The 20,609-nt window shown below is 32.3% G+C and overlaps 3 protein-coding genes across 3 annotated transcripts; 2 read left to right on the top strand and 1 right to left on the bottom strand.

Annotated features, from left to right (window-relative positions):
* Positions 1–109: 109 nt before the first annotated feature.
* Positions 110–3,472, bottom strand: LOC134256997 (proton-coupled folate transporter-like). The gene is made up of 4 exons (XM_062739658.1): positions 2,231–3,472; positions 1,745–1,828; positions 697–853; positions 110–240 (listed from the first exon to the last, which is right to left on the bottom strand). Exons 1-4 carry the CDS (start codon positions 3,339–3,341, stop codon positions 177–179), a joined length of 1,416 nt encoding a protein of 471 aa, XP_062595642.1. The 5' UTR covers positions 3,342–3,472; the 3' UTR covers positions 110–176.
* Positions 3,473–9,106: 5,634 nt separating this feature from the next.
* LOC134257004 (uncharacterized) lies at positions 9,107–10,064 on the top strand. Its single transcript, XM_062739663.1, has 2 exons — positions 9,107–9,184; positions 9,634–10,064. The coding sequence occupies exons 1-2, from the start codon at positions 9,140–9,142 to the stop codon at positions 9,988–9,990; spliced, it is 402 nt and encodes a 133-aa protein (XP_062595647.1). The 5' UTR covers positions 9,107–9,139; the 3' UTR covers positions 9,991–10,064.
* A 661-nt stretch (positions 10,065–10,725) lies between these two features.
* Positions 10,726–19,586, top strand: LOC134256993 (uncharacterized). The gene is made up of 13 exons (XM_062739655.1): positions 10,726–10,834; positions 11,493–11,708; positions 12,456–12,559; positions 13,153–13,291; positions 13,649–13,752; positions 13,904–13,960; positions 14,168–14,335; positions 14,662–14,792; positions 15,332–15,474; positions 16,824–16,908; positions 17,035–17,093; positions 17,370–17,474; positions 17,753–19,586. Exons 2-13 carry the CDS (start codon positions 11,508–11,510, stop codon positions 17,837–17,839), a joined length of 1,383 nt encoding a protein of 460 aa, XP_062595639.1. The 5' UTR covers positions 10,726–10,834; positions 11,493–11,507; the 3' UTR covers positions 17,840–19,586.
* Positions 19,587–20,609: the final 1,023 nt, after the last annotated feature.

The raw sequence follows: 20,609 nt of genomic DNA, 5'->3' as shown, positions 1-20,609 counted from the left end.
TCCACAAGCAGCTTGTTAGTGATGCTTACGCGTTTTCTCATAACCTTTTAAAAGATAATACATACATGCCCACATATCTATATATAATTCATAAATAGACATTTTGGTAAACTTTTCTTCAAATTAACAAATTGGTTACTTCTGTATTTGCAGCATGCAAGCCTAAAATAAATCTCTCAGCCCTGTATCGAAATTTCTGTTACTTTCTTTGGATTTCTATGAGCAGAAATCAGGACAGGTCTAAAGAAAAAAGAAAGCATTTATATTTCATCAGGTGGAAGATATACCTGTACATGAAGATATAAACATCAACTGATATTTAAGACATGTTCGTAATAAATCCCCTTCCATTGTGTTCAGGGAACATATTTTATATATAAAAAAAATTTACAGGTTATTATATTTACAATACAGTATGCAAGGTTATTTTCGCCCCGCTTTATTTTCGCCCTTTCAATTTTGCAAACAATTTTGCACCGTCTTAAATTCGCCAGTAACACTTCTGCTTATAAGAAATAATCCTGTATTCTTTGAATTCTCTCTGTTTTAAAATCGCCCAACCAAGGTATGGGGAAAGGGGCGAAAATGAAATGTGGGCGAAAATTTCCTAGTAAACTATACATTATTTAGTCTTGAACAGTGAATTAAGTTATTTCTATACATCTAATTAGTAATAAAGATATTAAAACTCCTCACATCATTGAGATTCCTCCCATGGCAATAAATCCAGCATAAACAAAATACACGAACCCCCTCATAAAGTACTGGGTCTCGGCGTAAATATTGAAGAAAACAGTGGAGCCAAATAACCGACACAGGGTCTCCAGGAGGTATACATTAGCAAAAAGGGCACCTGCACAGAAGGGATAATCGAGAAATTATTAAAATGTTAATTAGAATAATTTGATTTTATTTTTGGTAGGAAGAATATCAGAAAAGAATCAATACTCAATAAAAATATTACATCCTTTTTAAAGGGACAAAGACACGGTTTTAATTGATTTCTAAAAACCAGTTTTAATATTCATAATTCCCAATTAAGATATTATCTAATGATCAGCAAAAATTTGAACATCATTTCTTCATTAACACTCGAGATACAGAATTTAAAGTTCTTCATAATGTAAACAAGGCTCGTGCCTTGTTTTTGTTTACATATAGAAAATATCGTCTCCATATAAGTGAAAAATTCTCGAGAGGGACCTTAAACAATATACAAACAATCAATCATATAGAAAATATCATATTTAGAACAAAATGAAATTCATCAAATCACTTGAAACTGTCTAATATTGTTTAGAAGTAATTTCTTCATTAAAGTCATCTGCTTTGAACGCACATATATTAGTATATTAAATGATGTAAACAAAAACATTCCTGCAAACTTTTTGCATAAAAAGGCTAATTAAATCTGGCTTGTATCTCGACAACTGAAGTTCAAATTTTGATGATCATTAGAAAGACCTTCGTTAAATATTTGTGAAAATGGGAAAATAATTTTGAAAATTTTAAGCTGAAACTGTGTCCATGCCCCTTTAAATTCATAAAAATTCTAAATAAACATAACATTTATTTTACATTTACAATGTATATACTTGTAAAAAAAGATTATACGGTTCACTCATAATAATGACTGTTGCAAAGATGGGAGAAGGTTCAATCGTGATTTTTTTTCTTTCCATCAATCGAAAGAAAAAAACTATTTAAAATGCTGCCCCGCCCCCAAGACCCATATAGAATGTACCTTGTTCCTTTTCATTGACCAATCGAGACATGATGCCTTTGATGACTGGAAGTGAATTTAGGGCGATCACCCCGCATCCAATTGCTGAAAAGGAAGAAGAAGAGAATAAACAATTTCTGCAAACTTTCTAAAAAAAATGATGATTACTATGTTAATTGTTAAAAAAGCGTAAAAATGGATCTCAAAACAGCGGTGATCGTATGTGATGAAAATATGTTCTCATTTCAAAAATAGACACGCATGCAGGAACTGACATAGATAGAACTAAGACATAAGAATTATATAAAACTCTGTCTATAGTCTATTTATACATTAGGAAATGATAAGTCAAATCAGTACTATTTAGTTACCATCGGTTTTGACATTTTGAAATCCCGCCAAAGCAATAGATTAAATGATTTAGTACGCTATACATGCATGTTTTCTGTAGGTTCTCTGCAAACACGAATTCTATAAATCTTTTGGTGAGATTTTGGAGTGACTCACCAATGCCTAACATCCACCAACCGGAAGCTAAACCTTCCACGCAAAAGCAGGCAATACCGGAGAAACAGCTTAGAATAGCAATTATCTCGTCATTTAAGCAAAAGTGGAGCAACTTTAAAAGAAAGACAGACACAACAATGGTTAAACCGCTTAAGGAATTGTACCAGCCTATTTCCTCTGATGAAAAACAAAATGGCTGGCCTACAAAATACAGTATATCCATACTCTGTCTCGTTGTATAGGGGGAAATGATGACAAATAAAGCGAGCAGACACAGAACGAATTGCCACACTTTTCCATCTCTGAGATTCGAAGAACTGGTGTAAAAAGCGAAAAATCGACCGAGCTTTTGATACAAATTATCCTTGTTAGGTTTTCGCTTTGATTTGTCTAAGGTTTCTGGTATGCATAGTCCAACCAAAAGATTGAGAAAAGAAAGTGTTACTGCCACTAAACAAGGCATGGTAAAGCCAAGGTACTTAATCATATATCCTGTGGATAGCTGTGACATTACGGATCCAAGACCTGCGTAAAGATGTAACAACGCTATCTTAAACGTCCGAGAATTGTCATAATTCGAAACGTCTGCAATGGTGCCACAGAGCGCCACATTTAATGTGTAATGGGTCCCCGTGATTCCAGCTAGCACACAGCCGACAAATAAATATTTTATGTGGAGATTGTACTGTAAAACAACGAGAGTTGCAAAATATTGGAGGAAAGTTCCTAAGACAGGTAGTATAATGAACAGTTTTCTTCCATAGTAGTCAGACATGACTCCTCCGAAAATAACGACAAGAAGAGCCGGAACGTATTCAACATACTCATAGTACGCGTTCCACTGAGCAGACTTATGTTGAGCCTCGTTTTGATGGGAGGAACAATTCTCGTTTGAACTCGCGTGACGCGAAGTCAGCTGGCTCGATTCTCCTTCTTGGTCACTTATATACTGGAAAGTGTACTCCGACACAACTAAACTCCCGATGATCGATGTAACGTAGTGAAGAATCGTGATTAAACACAAACAGAAGTGTACCCTCTTCTTTCTGCTTTTTAAAATGGCGTCCTCGTTGTTTGGAATTAATGGAGTTTTTTCTTTCAGAGAGTCCATTTTTAAGATGAAGATTTTAGATATTTAATTAAGTAACAAAATGTACCAAAAGCATCCTTTCTAAATTCACAGCCTTGAAAGAATGTATCAAAATAAACGCACAAAAATTATTTGTTTATGAAGTGATACATGAACATATGTAGCAACAGTGTACAAGCCTTGAAGTCAGGTGAACAGATTGACTCGTGAATACACGAGCAAAAGCTATCATGTTAAACAAACTGTAAGTTACTAGGTCACTAAGTTGGGTTCATCAGTACTCAACGTACATATCAACTGTGAGAGAATACACATTTGTTATCGCATGGTATGGAGGACTGGTTTTTAACATGGGGACATGCATACTGTCCAGAGGTTTTATTTGCCAAATCAGTATGAAAGAAAAAGTGTCCCGATGTACATGATGTATGTATACTAGTAACCAATGAATTTCTCTCAACATGAAGAGATAACCGCGATATCGTGTTTATAACCACCAATTCCTCGCTCAGAATATCTTCCCTCTAGGTATCTTGTCTTTTAAAAATAATAGTGAATCAAATGCAGAATTATAGATAATGCTCTTGCATGAAGGGTCAGTCATTTTTTCTGAATAAAGATAAAGTACAGAGTAGTTAATATAACACAATTCAATTCAATTCAATAGTTTATTCTCTTAAACTGTACAACAGTATAGAGAAAATACAAACATAAATGATGTACAATACATATAATACAGCATGCGTGAGAAAAATAAGGCCAACAATGAAAAATGACAATTTCCTAAATTAAGCAACCAACTCTCTCAATAATAGACCCAATAGGTTTACATAATATAAGTAAGTAAGTAAATATTTTATTATAGTGACATGTGTATAGACAACAAGTAAATACAATATAAACGTATATATACATCACACCCGGCCCATTGGACCTATTTGTCACTTTAATATATGTACAGTATTACTATAATCATTTAAAGCACGCATGATGGACATTATAATATTAATTTGATTGATATAAATATTTTTGTCTTAGTGAAAAACATGAATTTAAAAACTTGGCAGTTTGTCTCTGATGATTTTTCATTAAAATTTTTAAATTTTCAAATGGAGCTACAGTTCTTTTTAAATTAACATTATGAAAGAAAGTTTCTCTAATATTTTCATAGATTTTACAATGAAATAAAAAATGTTTTCATCCTCTACTGATTCGTCATTACATAGAACACAAAAACGTTCTTGTGGCGGTTCGTTTTTAAATCGGCCTGTTTCTATTCGTAACGGAAGGATACCAACTCTAAACTGAGCCATCGTGGAGCGTTCTTGTTTTTTCATGTCCATCGTTATGTAAGGTTCCATTTCAAAATTATTTTTAAAGGTCACAAATGTTCTCAATTTCGGTAACGACGATATTTTCAATTTCCATTCTTCTTCGCAAAGCGCAAACAATTCACATTTGGCTTGATTTAAATCACATATTCGGAGGTAATCAAAATTGGTTTGCATATTTAATTTGTATAGGATTTCTTTCATTTGTGAACACCATGTTCTACTATTTTGATAATTCCATAAGAAAACCTTTTTGATGAGTCTGTCGTCGTCCATTTCAATTAATCGGTTCCACCTTCTAATCATGTTAATCCAGCGCCTGTATGTCGGTGTTATCCATCCAACTTCACTGTTTAATGCGATTGCGGGTGCGTATCTACCCGGTATGTAATCCTAAAAAAATATCGAATAGCACGATTTTGTACAACTTCTAAAGAATGATATGTTTTGAATCCCCAAACCCCGGAACAATAATCTAAAATAGGGATCACACAAGATTGAAAAAGCTTTTCGTAGGTATGTCCAACATCTTTATAATCATGAATTTTCGAAATCATGACCCCAATGCTCTTCCTCCTGCTTTACCAAGAGTTTCTGCCGCTATGTTAAAGTCCATCTTCTCGTGAAAGATTATACCGAGATATCGATATTGATTAACATACTGTAATTCTTCTTCCCCTATTTTGAACTTGTATAGACTTTGAGGTACCTGGCGTTTCCTAAAGTGCATGACATTAGATTTTGCACAATTCACATTTAATCTCCACCGTTTACACCAGTTGGACAGAGTATCAAGACATTTCTGCATATCTGATTCATTTTCACTGAGAATGGCAATATCGTCGGCATACAATAAAAGGCTTACCTTTTGATCTCCAATGGGAATTCCTGTATTTAGTTGTGAAATTCCTGTTGCTAAATCGTTAATAAACAGGGAGAATAAGGTGGGTGACAAGTTGTCTCCTTGACCAGGTCCAGTCCAAAGACTATTTCTACCTACGTAGCTATTAATAGCTACCTAGGTATTTAAAGCTACCCAAAGTAGCTATTTTTACCTACTTTCTGCTTTACTTGCATTTTGTGGCCAAATGCAGGAACGGCGCAACATGGTGAGCACAAAATCTCTTGATACAGTCACACTGAAGATGGATATGACAAATATTAGGCCAAACAATTATTACTTCGTATATTATCAATTTTGCATAGAAACTAATGTAAAATTGCCGATTCAGGAAGTCATCATTTTTAGGCCAAAATTTTGTTGTATTCATCATTAGTGTGACTGTATCAAAAGATATGGTATTCACCATGTTGCGCCGTTTAGTCTTTGTGCCGCAAAATGCAGAAATTATAAAAAGTAGGTAAAAATAGCTACTTTGGGTAGCTTTAAATACCTAGGTAGCTATTAATAGCTACGTAGGTAGAAATAGTCTTTGGACTGGACCTGTTGACGTACACCGTTTGGACATACAAACCAGTTTGTCCGGAATTCATTTACACATACACAAGAGAATGTCTCAGAATATAAACTGGAAATAGCATTATAAATTGGACCACTGACTCCATTTAACTGAAGTTTGTACTGCAAGAGATCTCTGTTTACAAAATCAAACGCTTTTTGAAGATCAATAAAGGTAACAAAAGTAGATTTTCGATCTTGTATTAGGTTGGTTAGGGAAAATATGTGGTCTTTGCAAGATCTATTGCGTCGAAATCCGTTCTGTGTGTCGGAGAGTATTCCATTATCTTCCAACATTTAAATGACAGAAAGTTAACGATTGTTCAATGAACCGGAGCGGATCCTATCCTTCACTTTTGTCCTGAAAATCTTGTTGCAATCTATCATGTGTTTTCTTCACAATTCGGCCGTTTGAAGTGATTCGAAAATCTTTTCCATGAGGCAATTCATTTAGTAGTGTACGCGCATTCAATTCCAAAAGCCTTTCGGTATGAGTTTTGCTACCACGCAAAAACACATGCTTATACTTCTCCACTGTTTTCAATTGTTTCTTTTCTCTCATGATGAGTATTTTATCCTGGACGGACTCAAAGCTAATTTTAACTAAAGCTGGTTTTCCGATTTTCCGCTTTCTCAGTCGAGCAGCAGCAATCACATTAGTTGATGCATTTAGAGAATGTATCAATTCCTTGGAGACCTCCAATATGTCTGCGTCCGGTTCCTGTGGAATGTTTGAAGCTATAATTGTTAATTCCGCATTGTTCAGGGGGTTCCCCTTGTTTTCAAACAGCGTGTTCGATTCACCTGCTGACCTACTTTCTAGTGCAAGGTCCGGGCGTTCTACTACGACATTTTCAACCACCTGTAGTCTCTGAAGAACAGACATAACAGACTGTGACAATGATTCGATTTGGCTTTGCTGTTTTCCAAGTTCAAGGTCAAGGTCGGGACGGATAGCTTTGAGCTTTTCGTCGATAGACGCCATAAACTCATTTCGGATTCTGTCTAATTTACTGTTTATTGTTGATTTTAACTGTGCCTGACCATCCTGGAGTTGATCTATTGCGTTAGCAATTATAGTCATTTGGACAATCATTTTATTTTCAAAGCTGTCTGTTGTATTAGACTCACCGCTTGGTGCCGCCATCTTGAACATCTTGGTCGGGGGTTTTGGTGTCTGTCCATCAGACGAAAGTCTTCTTCGTTCAAATTCGGCCATTTTAAATCCTTCTAAATACTCCAATAGACATATCACACAAATATCTTTATCTTCGTGGCTCAATATTTACAAATACCATTTAAAACTTCAAAAAAGTTCCTTTCCAGTAAGAGCAAAAATTTCGTGACCGCTTTCGTCTCACGCATGTGCACAATGTATACTAGTTGAATTTTATTGTTTTAGATTAAATAATGTTCGGACTCAAAACTTTAGTATTTGTATGGTATACATTAACCTGGAGGGGTAACTCTCTTATTAACTATAGTAATGAATTTACAAAGGTTATTGATAACGGATACTTTTTTACATGAAAATAAATTTGAAAACTTGAAAGCACTTGGTCGAGTTGTATATGTTGATGGGATTCACAATTTTCTACTATCATTTAGAGCTGGACACGACATAATATAATGGAATTCGTCTCCAATATCATTATTACATAGAGTACATAGTCTTTGGTTTGAGGGTATATTACTCCATTGGCCTTTTTCTATGGGTAATTTATGATTACTGGTTCTAAATCTTGTTAATGTAATTGTAGTATTAGTTGACACATTGATATTTAAATACTGCCTAGATGTAAAATTACTATTAGTGAACAATTTATAAATTTTGCCTTTACTCGATGCATCACAATTTGAATTCCAATTTTGTATGAATTGATCAATGAGTGTTTGCTTCATTATATTTAACAACCATTTTTCATTTCCTACATTTTGAGACATCCAGACATAGTTCAAACCATATTCTTGTAAAATATTTTGTATACTTTCAATCCATTTAGAACTACAATTAACATTGTTGTACATTGATGAACTGTATAGAAAACTACATAAAATGTGACATAATTTTGTTTCTTTACATTTCAACAGTTTTGCCCAAAATTTTATCATTCTCATTTTAATATTTACACTTAATGGATATCTACCAAGCTCGCCATAAACCGTATAGTTTGGGGTAGATGTCTTAAGTTGAAGTATAAGTTTACAAAATTTTAGTTGAAGTTTCTCAATAATGTTTACATTTTCAAATCCCCATATCTCGCAACCATAAAGAAGGATAGGGATAACCATTTCATCAAACATATCAATTTGACAATCAATGGACAAATTAAATTCTCGTGCTTTTTTTATTATGGCGTACATAACTCTTGTTGCTCTTTGCACAGTATATTTTCTAGTACTATAAAATGATCCAGTTCTTGAAAAAAAAAAAAAAAAAACTCTCCTAAATATTTAAATTCTTTTACAATTTCAATCTCATTATTATTGTAAGTAAATACTACATTATGATAAGCCTCCTAAGTATTTTTCATATGGCAGAAGGTATCTAAACATTATACATACAAAATTAAGACACAATTGCATTTTAAATAATGATCTGTATAGATGTAATATCATAAGTAATCCAAATTGTTCTTGTGGTATGAAAGGTCCACCGAATGGTCCATTACCTCTGTAATTGTATTGAAATAATGCTGCTGTTTCAAAAAAAAAACAAAAACAAACAAATCCTTATCATTTAAATTGTTCTCCATTAAAGAAATTAAAATCTAGAATATCCAGATAATATATTTATCAATAAGTCAACAAGAAATTTTAATTACTAGACTGATAAGTGCATATTGTTTACCATTAACGTGCAATAATCACATTATTTTAAAAAAATATTTAATTATCTTAAAACTTTAAACTACAGTGCAGACAATTTTCGGAAATTTCCCTTCCCCTTTGATAAATTTCGTCAGTTTACATTTACAGATGTAGTATACGTCCACCTGGTGTTTCCCAGTGTACTGAAATAAGAAAACATGAAGTTCTCTCTGGTCTTTTTGGTGATAGTGGATATTTTAGTGGTAAGTGTCAGAAAAAATCAAACGTATTCAACAAAATAATGAATGAACGCCCATCAGCCTAAAAGTACTCAAGTAATTTCCAAAATAAATAGATCGAAATAAATCTAATGCAGTAATATAATGTACGTATAGGTGTAACAGTATATTTGTAGTCGGTTAATCAGATGTGTTTACAAAGAAAGTACAACTTTCATTTCTCAGTTGAGTCTTTTCATTTTGCATCTTCCATCGTGTGTACTTTGAACAATAATTGTGCTTATTCCTAATCTTTTATGTAATTTTATTTATCAGTAATCGTAATACAATGTTATATAAAGTTTTTATACTTCCTTGACTAGAACTTGTCGTAACTACATTTTAAATTAATTAATTAATCATTTTTATACATGATATTTATACCTAGTTTTTCCCTTGCACAAACATTGTATCACAGAAATGTTTCTTCACAGACAGTACATTCCCTGGGAGAGTCGTGCACATCCTCCGCGGACTGTGGAGACACAGAATGCTGTGTTGCAGAAGACAGGCGCATGCGCCGATTCATTTTCGGGGCATCCAAAGGCACTTGCCATGCACGCCGATACCAAGGGCAGACTTGCCACGTGTTTCTTGTCCACGATTTTGGTAATCCGAATATGTTTATGAACTATTGTCCGTGTGAGGAGGGGCTGACATGCCGCGGGGAGACGGTGGAGGTCCACGGCGGTCAGCACGTGCATCACAATCCCAAATGTATACCCTCAGCGGAAGTCTCCACTACGCAGGCTCCAAATCCAACTTCTCCCCAAGTCACAATGATTTTTTGATTTATGATGTACATGTACATGTGTATCTAGTTTTAGGTTTAACCTGGTTTTGAATATTGTCATTAACATCAATACAGCTGAAAATTTCTGTTTATTAACTTTCATTTGTCATTTGGTTAAAGGAATTGGGGACCACCACATACCTTTACATTGTACATTATGAATAACGTTTTTCTAAACGATATCAACACGTGCATTCTCTTTCTTTATAGTAAACGATATCAACGCATGGTGTTTATTCTAATATTCAATTTTGTATGTCGATCATATTGGAGTCAGAATCTTATGAGAAAAAAGGGTTTTTTTTAAAAAAAGACATGACTGCATGTTGGAGTAAGCTCATGAATAAACTGTATATTATTTCTCCGTGAGATATAGTCAGCTTGAATTAAATACTTGAGTCTTCTAATAGTGATTGCTACATGTAGGCCACAGGCACCTGACGTTACTTATTTTTCTTTTGATAAAAATATTATACACATACCTAATAATTAGGTATGTGTATATTTTTTTATAAAAAGAAAAATAAGTAACGTCAGGTGTCTGTGATGTAGGCGTGGAAAATGTATGTACACGAGCCTTAATTTATAAAAGTGTTATAAATTCTCGGATTTGTGAAGGAAAGAGAGTTACTTAGATATGTATACATGTATAGACAAAAAGCAGTTGTCATTCCTGCAATTGTCAGTATTTTTATTAGTACTTTGATTTTTATTCCGTTCGGGTTCGGCGTTCATTTAAAACAGATTAACATGTCTGCGACCATGAGAGAAGACAGCAGTTTGCTTTGAGTCAACAAATTGAGGAATATTTCGAAATTTCAATTAATGACAGGCAAACAGAGGTAACTATACGTATTTTTTATGGATTTTATATTGTTTTGATCGTTTTTCTCTCTCCATTTTCTTCATCTTTCTTGCCGATCTTTAATGTTGACGCAGATTTCGATCGTCTTTATGGATTGTACACAAACTGATGAGTAACGTTAGAGAACAATGTAACGATTGATCATTCAAGCTACACAACAAAAGAGTTTCTTATCATACACCCCTAAAAGAAAAGGTTTTAACATCCCATATGTTGTTATGTATTGATGGTAAATGAAAAACCACAATAGGACGATGTAACGTTAGACTCGAAAAAGTCATCCTTGACCGTTTACCTTTGTTCTGCCTCTGGTTGTATGCGTTCATTACGTTGCTGGGCCTGTTGGGCAATACTGGGACGTTGTTGCCACTTAATAATGTATTTAGACATATCTTTGTTATTTGTTATTGATTCATGTTTTTATATATCACAGGTAAAATGATATGTTTTTCTACAGAGCTTCAGTTTTTTTTATAGTTTTTTTTCACACAAAGTTTATATTTACTCTGATTTTAAAATCAATGCAGATTTTTCTTTATGACAAAAGTTCAACCAGTCTATGAATATATAATATATATTATCTCTGTATGATTTTAATAAACATGATCACTAAATCCTGAATATTTTACTTTCAGGTTAAAAGCCATGTAATGAAACAAAACGGTGAAATGTCAAAAGTAATTAGCTTTAAGAAATGGCAGTTGTTGATTCTACTGGTGTCCATAGTGATTCTGTTGTATTTGATGACCTCCTTTCTACGACCTTCAAACAAAACTCAATACACAGTAACCAAGCATCGAGATAACAAGTACATAGAGTGGCCAGCACTACAAGTAGCAGGGGACTCGGAGGTGAGTACGTCAATGTACTACAGATAGCAGGGGGTTCAGAGATGTACTGTATACAATGTTATTTTCGCCCTTATACACTTGCTAACAATTTTGCCCCGTTTTAAATTCACCCAGTCTGGTTCTGTATAAGAAATTATGTTATGTTCTCTAAATTTGCTCCATTTTAAATTCACCAACTTTGAAGAGGACAAAATGTGCGAAAATAAAACGGAGGCAAAAAATTTCCCTCAATACAGTATGTTGAAATACCACACATAGCAGGGGATGCAGAAGTGAGTATGTCAAAGTACTACTGTACAGATAGCAGGGGACTCATATATGAGTATATCAACTGTAAGTACAACAGATAGCAGGGGACTCATATATGAGTATATCAACTGTAAGTACAACAGATAGCAGGGGACTCATATATGAGTATATCAAAGTACTACAGACAGCAGGGGGTTAAGAGCTGAGAATGTCAAAGCTTTCATAAAAGTCGATACCAACCCCCTCTCCTAAAATAAAAATTGATGAAAAAAAATCTTACTGATGCATGATATTGGAAATGTCTAGTATAGAAGAATGAAAAATGTATAATAATAGGCCCTTCTTACATTCCAGACTGTACAGCTATAATGTTTTTCAAGATCTTAGCATATCAATATATTTTTTTATTCAAACTACAAAACCACAAGAGGAAAGTTTTTAAATCAGCTGAATCAAAATCATTTTATATTTTTAATTTAGTTTATTTCTGTTTTTAAGGCATGGTTCAAGAAATACTGCATGAAGTCGGAGGACGCACTCTCCTTGGAAGACTATCCGAAGATTCTGGATAAATGGAAAAAATCTACAGCATTTGAATGTCAGTAAGTCTTCTTAAAAACCAGAGAACCAGAGATGGGTTTATAATCCATGTCAATTTAGATGGCTGGATGATGAACTCTTTATTATATTATGAAAGTTTGTACATGTGTAGAAGTCAGAACTAAAAAAAACCCTGCAAACATCAACATATCAAATTGTTACATGTAATTCACATTTCCTTGATATACATGTACCGGTACACTGTAACCTTTTATATACGTATGTAACAGGAAAGGAGAAAATGTAAGGAGGGATGGGAATCGAACCCGGGACCCCTGTATCTCCAGTCAGGTGCTCTACCAACTGATCTATCCAGGCCGATATCCACGGCCCCATCCATTACACATGTACACATACACAGTATACCTTGATATACACATGAACTCTACTCCTTGATATACTTGTACTCTGTACCACTTGAGGTACATGTACACTGCACCATATGAGACTTTTCTTTTATTTGACCTCACTGCTAGATTTTATGGACTTGCATGGCATAAAACTTGCATCAATTTTTTATTGACTTATTTTATATTCTCATAAACTTGAAATCTATTGTCATATAAATTGACATATAACTTCATTACACTTGCAGAGATATGTATAAAAGATTTTCTTCAATTTTCACAATTACTGAGCACCCTGCCAAGGTAGTAATCCCAGAAACCTTTGCTGCAAAGGTCAAAGGTTGGCTGGGAGGAAATGAGGAGCTTTTCAACAATGTCAAAGACCAGGTTTGTACGTTTGTATTAATATACTGTTTTAAATTTCAAATTCTTTAGGACTTTATAAGCTTTTGACAAAATGCTATTCATTATTTTACTGATTATAATAGGAAGTATTATAGTCCTTTTCTGTTCAACTACTGGCATATCATTGTATATAGAACTCCATTTTTTCCAACCATCTTCTCATTGAACATAACATAGTTATTTGTTTTAAGATTTTAAATGCTCAGAATATGCAAGGTTTATATTATTAAGATATGTTGAATATTAGGATTAATTTGTGTTTAGGTCTCCTAGCAGTTTTTGTTAATTCAATAAAAAATTACTACTGAAAATTTTATTTATTAAATTTTTTTGTTGCAGAGAATCCTATTCATATACAATGAATATACAAGGGAGGAAAATGTATACAATCCTCTAAGAGAAAAAAGACCCATGTCTAAACCTCCAAGACCTGAACGAGAATAGTGAGTGTATACATGCACATGTACTTGCATAATAATGTATATCATGTAAATTTTTATTTACAAATTAAAAAAAAATCTTCTTGATTCTGTTCTTAGTTTTACATACATGTAGATGGTTATGTAGTTCAAAATGTGAATTATTCTTTTCCAGTGTGGAGGAAATCTCAAAGAAAACTGCTGAGACTTGTGATTTTTGCCGATACAAAACGTGAGTCAGTTTAATATATACATGTACCTTTAAGTCGTACATTGTATTAAATATCTTTATCATATTAAATATCACGAAGGTAGACAGTTCTAGACACTAAATATACATGTACCTAATGGCAAGCAGTGGTCATTGAACAATGGTAAAATTCAAAATCTGTGTAAATCAGTTATGCGACAGAAAGTTATTCCAATCTTTTTTGAGCAGACACACTTCGGAGGACGTGTTTGGTCGCGTAGAGTCCGATTATTCCTTTACGGCAGCCAACACTTTTAAGTTGGACACCTGGCATACACTGGCCTTATTTAAGAAGCATCATCCCCTCAACTGGACCTATACACAGTTTACAGACCTCATGCAGACGTCACGAAATTGGTAATTAATCAATGCAAAATTTCAAAGCCATGTTTCAGATTCAGCCCTAGATGTTGGTTGAAATAGGGGTAAATCTGCAGTGTTATTGGGATCATAAAATAAAAAAAAGCAGGTAAAGAAATGTTTATATTTTTTGGGGAAAAAAGTTCCAGTTAAATATCTATTAGACTATCTTTTGTGTAGAGAAATATTTATCTTCTTGAAGAGTTATATCTTTCCTGTGGGGATGGCAAATCCTTATCAGGTATAAACTAACTGTAGCAAATTTATTTTTGTTCTGTGTACTTTGAATGAAATACTGGTTCAAATAATATTGATCTTTGAAGGTTACAGAAAGCGCATGCAGTGGACAAGAGCTATAAATACCCCATGTTTATCTGGGACATGTTACCTCACGGTGGGGCCAGTCAGGTCCACCCCCACTTACACAACTTCCTGGATCAAACCAGGTACCAAGGTAATACTTTTACATGAGAAATAAAACAACCAAGTTATAAAAATTGTTCTCTTGTGTAAGGCTAATAAAATTGAATTTAAGGTTCTCGGGCCCATGCACATTTGTTTTCAGTTAGCTGCTTTTCAAATTTTATTTTTTGTTTTTTGATAGTGTAATAAGTTGGTAAGAGATCAATCTGGAAAAAAATTCAGCCCTCATTTTCTCATAGTTTAGAACTCAAATATCACTTAGGGTAGCCATTTTCAAAGAGACTTGGTTATCTTGTTTAAAATACATTTGAAGGTAATGCTAAAAAATAATTCCCTCATCAACTTCATCGGCAATAAAATGTTGATAAAAAGGAGCCTACCTCCCACATTTGTTTTGGAGAAAATTTACCTGAGATCCTAAGAATTATATTTATGTAGCCTAAATTCTTACAGTCAATTATCAATTACAGAAACATGGCTTTTCTTTTTCTCTTATCCAAGAAAGACTATCTGACTTTCTTTTCTGTTGCACCTATATAAACTGTACTAACATATGACTGTTTCCTCTAGGTGCTGTTGAAAACTGGAGAATGGCAGCTAACCTTTACACCAGGGATTTCCCTAAACACAATTACTTCTCAGATCTCATTATGATCCACATGTCACTGGGGCTGGGGGTGAAGTATGGCAAGGCCGCAGCTCTCGCCTCATTGGTGAGTACATGTACTAAGGTCAAAAGGTCATTGATCAGCTGAGAATTTAGAAAGTAAAAGTTGATTGATATTTATCATCCAGTTTTAAAAATTAAAAGAAGATTGTAGTTTTCCTGACAGTAATATATATGTCCAATTATCGACGTTCGATCCTGATATCTAAAGTCTTAAACTTTTTTTGCCAAGTATATTTTTAGTTTCTACATACATAGCTTAATTAAAATTCAAATCAAAAAATGGGGGTCAATATGCTTCTTTTAGCGCTACAGTACATTTAATATGACCTTTCTGCACTGAGTTTTGTGTCTTAATTAAAAATTACATCTTTGACGTTTTCCCTGCAATATTTTTATCCAATTAAAGCACGAAACAAATTAACTCTAAGTCTGTTTAAAAAAAGACACTTAAAAATTGTGACTAAGAAACAGTTTCAAATTGCTTCGCATAATCAATTATTTGACCTTTCTGCACTAATAAAATGTTATTTTTCTGTCATTGAAAATATAATAAGCAAGAAAATTATTTTAAAGTCTTAAACTTTTTCTGATTTTAAGCAAATAGGTCAAAGTTATCCTGAATATTTAGAAAAGAACATCAAAAGTGGGGGTATATGATGTACATTTTCAGATATTACTAAAAAAGTGTGAATTTTACGTTAAAATTGGCTCAATTTTTTCCCCGATTTTCAGAATATGTTTACTATATTTTTCACACTTTGTTGATAGAATTCATAAAAAATAATTTAATAGATATTTCAGAACTAGCATTGCATATTTAACTGCGACAAACAGCTTTGTTTGCAACCAGCATGGATAAATAGGCATCCACAATTAACAGTACTGTTATAGTTCAAATGGAAAAAACTGACCATTTTCGTCTAAAAAACCTTCCGCCACAAAATATAATCCCTAGCTTAATTCTACTTGAATGGAATTTAATCGCGGTTTTTTCATTGAATATAGTTTAATTTGCATTGTAGAATTCAGTTTTATTGTTAGAACCTAAAAATGATGCTTAATTTTATGAATAAGTGACCTGCGCGAAATACGCTCAAAATATCAGGATCGAACGTCCTTAAGGCAAGTCTTGTCTTTCACTTTTCATTCTTAGTAATATCACTTATTTTAAAATTTTCTTTTACTAATCTGAAATGTATTCAGGAATTCTGTTACACACAAGTAGCCAGTATTTTTCAGCCTATGTCTGGTACCTGTGATAATTTATCTAATTAGCATCACTGTTACTGTGGCCAAAATCAAAACAATTTTTTTTTACCTTAATCTACAGTTTACAGAGTTGTGTATATTTGGTTTAGAAATAACTGTATTGTCTTTTATCTATTGTAATAGTTACCAAAGAAGGACAATGAAGTCATTATCATCAGTGAAGAGGCAGACCAGGACTTCTATGATCTCCTGTACTTCACATACAGAGGTATGTTTATAATGAATATTAAATTTGTTATCTTAAAGAGAAAGTAATTATTACATTTGGAATGTTTAAATTATATATGTTTTTTTTCAAATATGATTATAGATATCTGCATTTTATATTTTTCAGCGTTCATTGATGATATGGAGAAGTTGTGCTATAGTTCAGGAGTGGGTCTACCAAGTTTTGTAAGTTTAATTTAACAATATAAATGCAATTTATAAAGTATTCCTTTTATATATATTATGACATGTGCAATTCTAGTAAGAATCTTAAATATTATAACCAATTAGCTTATGCAAAACACAAGATGTTGAAAAAGTAAGAAATATTACTTAACAACGTCAGTACAAAAAAGGGTTGGGGTGGGGGATGGGGGTGAGTGATCTATTCCTTAGAAATATTTGATTAAGAAAACGTTGTATGGAATATGATTAATTCTGACACCAGTTTGTCTTTCCTAGGACAGGGAGGATAAGCTGGGGAGAATTCCTGCATTTGCACGTCTGATTACTAGAGGCCCAGTAGAAGACATACGGGCTGATATGAGCTCTTTAGAACTCTTTACTGTGAGTTGAATATTAAAAAGCCGGAAATAAGTATTTTCAGTTAATCAATGAATTCAAGTAGTATTTTATGGAACAGATTATTAACATAAATTTACTTTACAGTGAGGCATAATACATAATCTTAAATGATTAGTTGGTTTGCCTGCATCTTACAACATTGTTTCCGTGCATGCTTATTGACATCATCAAAAATACAAGTTAATAAAATGTAATACATGTAGTAAAAGTGATATTTTTGATATATTGTATCCAGAGTTGGGATATTTGTTTTTCTTCAGGCTCAGAATGCCAACACAGATCCATACAAAGTCATACAATTTATCAGGAAATCCATAAAGAAAAGAGACAGAAAGAGAAAAACGTAACAGTGGTGCTAAATAGGACTTCTATTTATTGTAATGGTGTAACTGAGATTAATCTACATTGTAATGGTGTAACTGAGATTAATTAATGTATGGTTGTGTGACAGTATCCATAGTGAGAGATGTCAGTTTACTATCTGCTTTAAATTTTATGGCCTTATGTGTTACATTCCAAGAGAATTATTTTTAAAATCGATTTAATTTAGTGGAGGTACAATTCATAGATACATGTAATAGAAACATAAATAAGTGAGACTTGTAACTTTGTCATTAACAGATTCAGTTGCTACATATATGACAGTCCTAATTATTCTTGATTTATTAGACCATCTTTAAAATATTTTTGATTGCCTTCTTTGGACTAACTAACTAACAATGGCTTGACTCAAAACTTTTTTTTAATTTCATTACACATTTTTTTCTTTTTATTTCCTTCATCCCGAATATGCTGAAATATTCACGAAAAAAACTGTCTAACTTACCTGACAGCTTAATCATTTTACCCTGAGTCAGAAAAGGGCAAGAAAACAATATTCTAAAGATGGCCCTTTATAATACAAATCATGTATAAGTATATATATTTGTTGAAATTCTGAAGCAAAAGTTAATTAAAAGTTTGCAAATTGGGCAAATTAAAGAGGAAAGTAATCGAAAGGCAGATCGTATGTCAACAGTAGTTTACTTTAGATTTCTCTTTGTTTATAGCAATAAAGAGAAAAAGGAGAAAGACATTTAAGTAAATTCAAAACATTCTGAATAATTTTTTGAAATCAGTAAAAATGTCTTCATAATTAATTTTAATCTTATTTGATTTGAATAATGCAAGATTTAAAGAAAGTAAACAAAATCTTGAGATTTCAAACTTTAACAGTTTGTGTTATTTATGTCTCTGACGAAGGGTTCATGTACCAGTATTTTTTTATGTTGATTTTCCTTTGAAGATAACAGGGTTTTTAAAAACTTGTAGTAGTGTAATGTTTGTTGTAATAGATTTAGTGTAGATGTATAAATGAGCAGGGTAAAGCTAGAATAATAGAAACATCAGACTATTGACTTGAGAATTAAAAAAAAAACTTAGTGGACACAATAATAAAGATTTTTTTCGAAAGCATATTTATTAATATTTAGAAGATCTATATCTATATTTGGAATATGTACAAGGAGGTTAAACATAATCATGACAGTATAATCGTACCAGTATGAAAACATTGTAATGTAAATGCAGCAAAGTACAGTTGTTGGAAAATATTTGTGTACATGAAATTACTTTGCTTGTTTGTTTTTAATTCTTTCTGTTGATAAGATTTTATGATGGCATGTACTATTTTGTAATGAATGTTTGAATTCTCTTTTTTTTCTTGACAGAGAAATATATTTTTATCTAATTATAATATTGTAATTTTTTTTTTACAAAGTGACTGTCATACATCTTTTATAAAAGTTTATGGGTAAAATGATATATTTTGTTAGTTGATTTCCTTGTAATTATTACCTTGAAGTTCATATTGTTAGTTTAAATTTTATGTAATATCTAAAATGAAGTTTAATTTCAGTGTAACATAATTAAATGCTGAGATTCTTCTAGGTAAGATCTGGAAAATATATTTGAAAAAAAAGAGATATATTAGGAGATGAGGTGTTTGTCTTCTGTTTTATGTTGACCTCTGAAATGAAATAATTTTTGGAGAAAAATAATGTAGAGTTTAATGTACCAGCTGAAAAATAAAGGATCGTGGTAATTAATGATAACAATTTTGAGACTCCTATCATATTTTTTGTACACTTAATTTACTACATGTAGTATTTACATGTATTTACTCACTAGGAATATAAAACTTTTTAAAAAGGCCTTTTAAATATTATTTTCTTGATGTAATTTTATTTCTATATAACCTTGTGCATATCAAAACAAAATTTAAAATGCTCTATATTTATTATTGAACAAATAAACATTTTAATATGTACAAAGAACTATATATGTGGTATTTATAGCTATTTCTGGTTTAATGTATTTTAGTGAGAAGATAAGAAAGAAGCTTACTTCCACAATCAGTGGAACCTGCTACATTTATTCTTATTATAATTTTTATGGAGTATAGAAAACAGTCACATAGTATAATATATTAGGCATATTAATTTAAGTTGAATTTGACTGATGGGAATGTAAATAAATTAAACTGACATGAGTTTAAGAATTTTCCTCCTTAGAAAGGGTAGAAGTTTTAAATCAATGCTACTTGCAGAAATAAATTTAAGTTCCTTGAAAATACATATACAATAAACATTATGAATCTTACAAACAAATAAATGATGTTGATTATTAAAGGTCAGATGATACAAACCAAAAATGAATGCCTTGTTTGATGTATATTTTTTGACCTGATTTCATTGCAAATGATGAAAAAATTTAAAAAAAAAAAACTTAAACATGTTAAATGGTATTTTGGGATCCTTAGAAAGTGAAGTGCGAGTAGTTGGATTTTTTTCCGGGAGTTCAAAAATCTAATATTTAAAATGTACATTGCAACCAAACGTAACACTGTTACAAGCCAATGTTATTGGATGGAAATTTTACATTTTAAGTATAAAGTCCTTTGAATTTTTTGATCACTTAATCAATCAGTTAATGTGATAGTGGTTTACATATTGCCTGTTCTAATTCTAATACAATATTCTATTCGTTTCTAAAACATTTAATCTATTTTGGTAAAAGGCTTAGATTTACTTTTTCATATCTAGTTCATCGTCTTTCATTATTTTTGACAGAATTCAT

Source organism: Saccostrea cucullata, unplaced genomic scaffold, assembly GCF_032062105.1.
Source record: "Saccostrea cucullata isolate Sc308-1 unplaced genomic scaffold, CSIRO_AGI_Scuc_v1 ctg866, whole genome shotgun sequence".
NCBI classification, from domain to species: domain Eukaryota; kingdom Metazoa; phylum Mollusca; class Bivalvia; order Ostreida; family Ostreidae; genus Saccostrea; species Saccostrea cuccullata.
Note: the sequence above shows the minus strand (reverse complement) of the source record. Positions and strands in the feature narration are given on the sequence as shown.

What these genes read in the sequence shown, in the direction of transcription:
- LOC134256997 (XM_062739658.1), bottom strand. Translation starts at nt 3,341, where the DNA reads ATGGACTCTCTGAAAGAAAAAACTCCATTAATTCCAAACAACGAGGAC. An exon ending in TTGGTGGATGTTAGGCATTG is followed by an intron (nt 1,829 to 2,230) that starts GTGAGTCACTCC and finishes CTTCCTTTTCAG; the next exon opens with CAATTGGATGCGGGGTGATC. An exon ending in GGTCAATGAAAAGGAACAAG is followed by an intron (nt 854 to 1,744) that starts GTACATTCTATA and finishes CCTTCTGTGCAG; the next exon opens with GTGCCCTTTTTGCTAATGTA.
- LOC134257004 (XM_062739663.1), top strand. Translation starts at nt 9,140, where the DNA reads ATGAAGTTCTCTCTGGTCTTTTTGGTGATAGTGGATATTTTAGTG. An exon ending in TGATAGTGGATATTTTAGTG is followed by an intron (nt 9,185 to 9,633) that starts GTAAGTGTCAGA and finishes GTTTCTTCACAG; the next exon opens with ACAGTACATTCCCTGGGAGA.
- LOC134256993 (XM_062739655.1), top strand. Translation starts at nt 11,508, where the DNA reads ATGAAACAAAACGGTGAAATGTCAAAAGTAATTAGCTTTAAGAAATGG. An exon ending in AAGTAGCAGGGGACTCGGAG is followed by an intron (nt 11,709 to 12,455) that starts GTGAGTACGTCA and finishes TCTGTTTTTAAG; the next exon opens with GCATGGTTCAAGAAATACTG. An exon ending in TCTACAGCATTTGAATGTCA is followed by an intron (nt 12,560 to 13,152) that starts GTAAGTCTTCTT and finishes TTACACTTGCAG; the next exon opens with AGATATGTATAAAAGATTTT.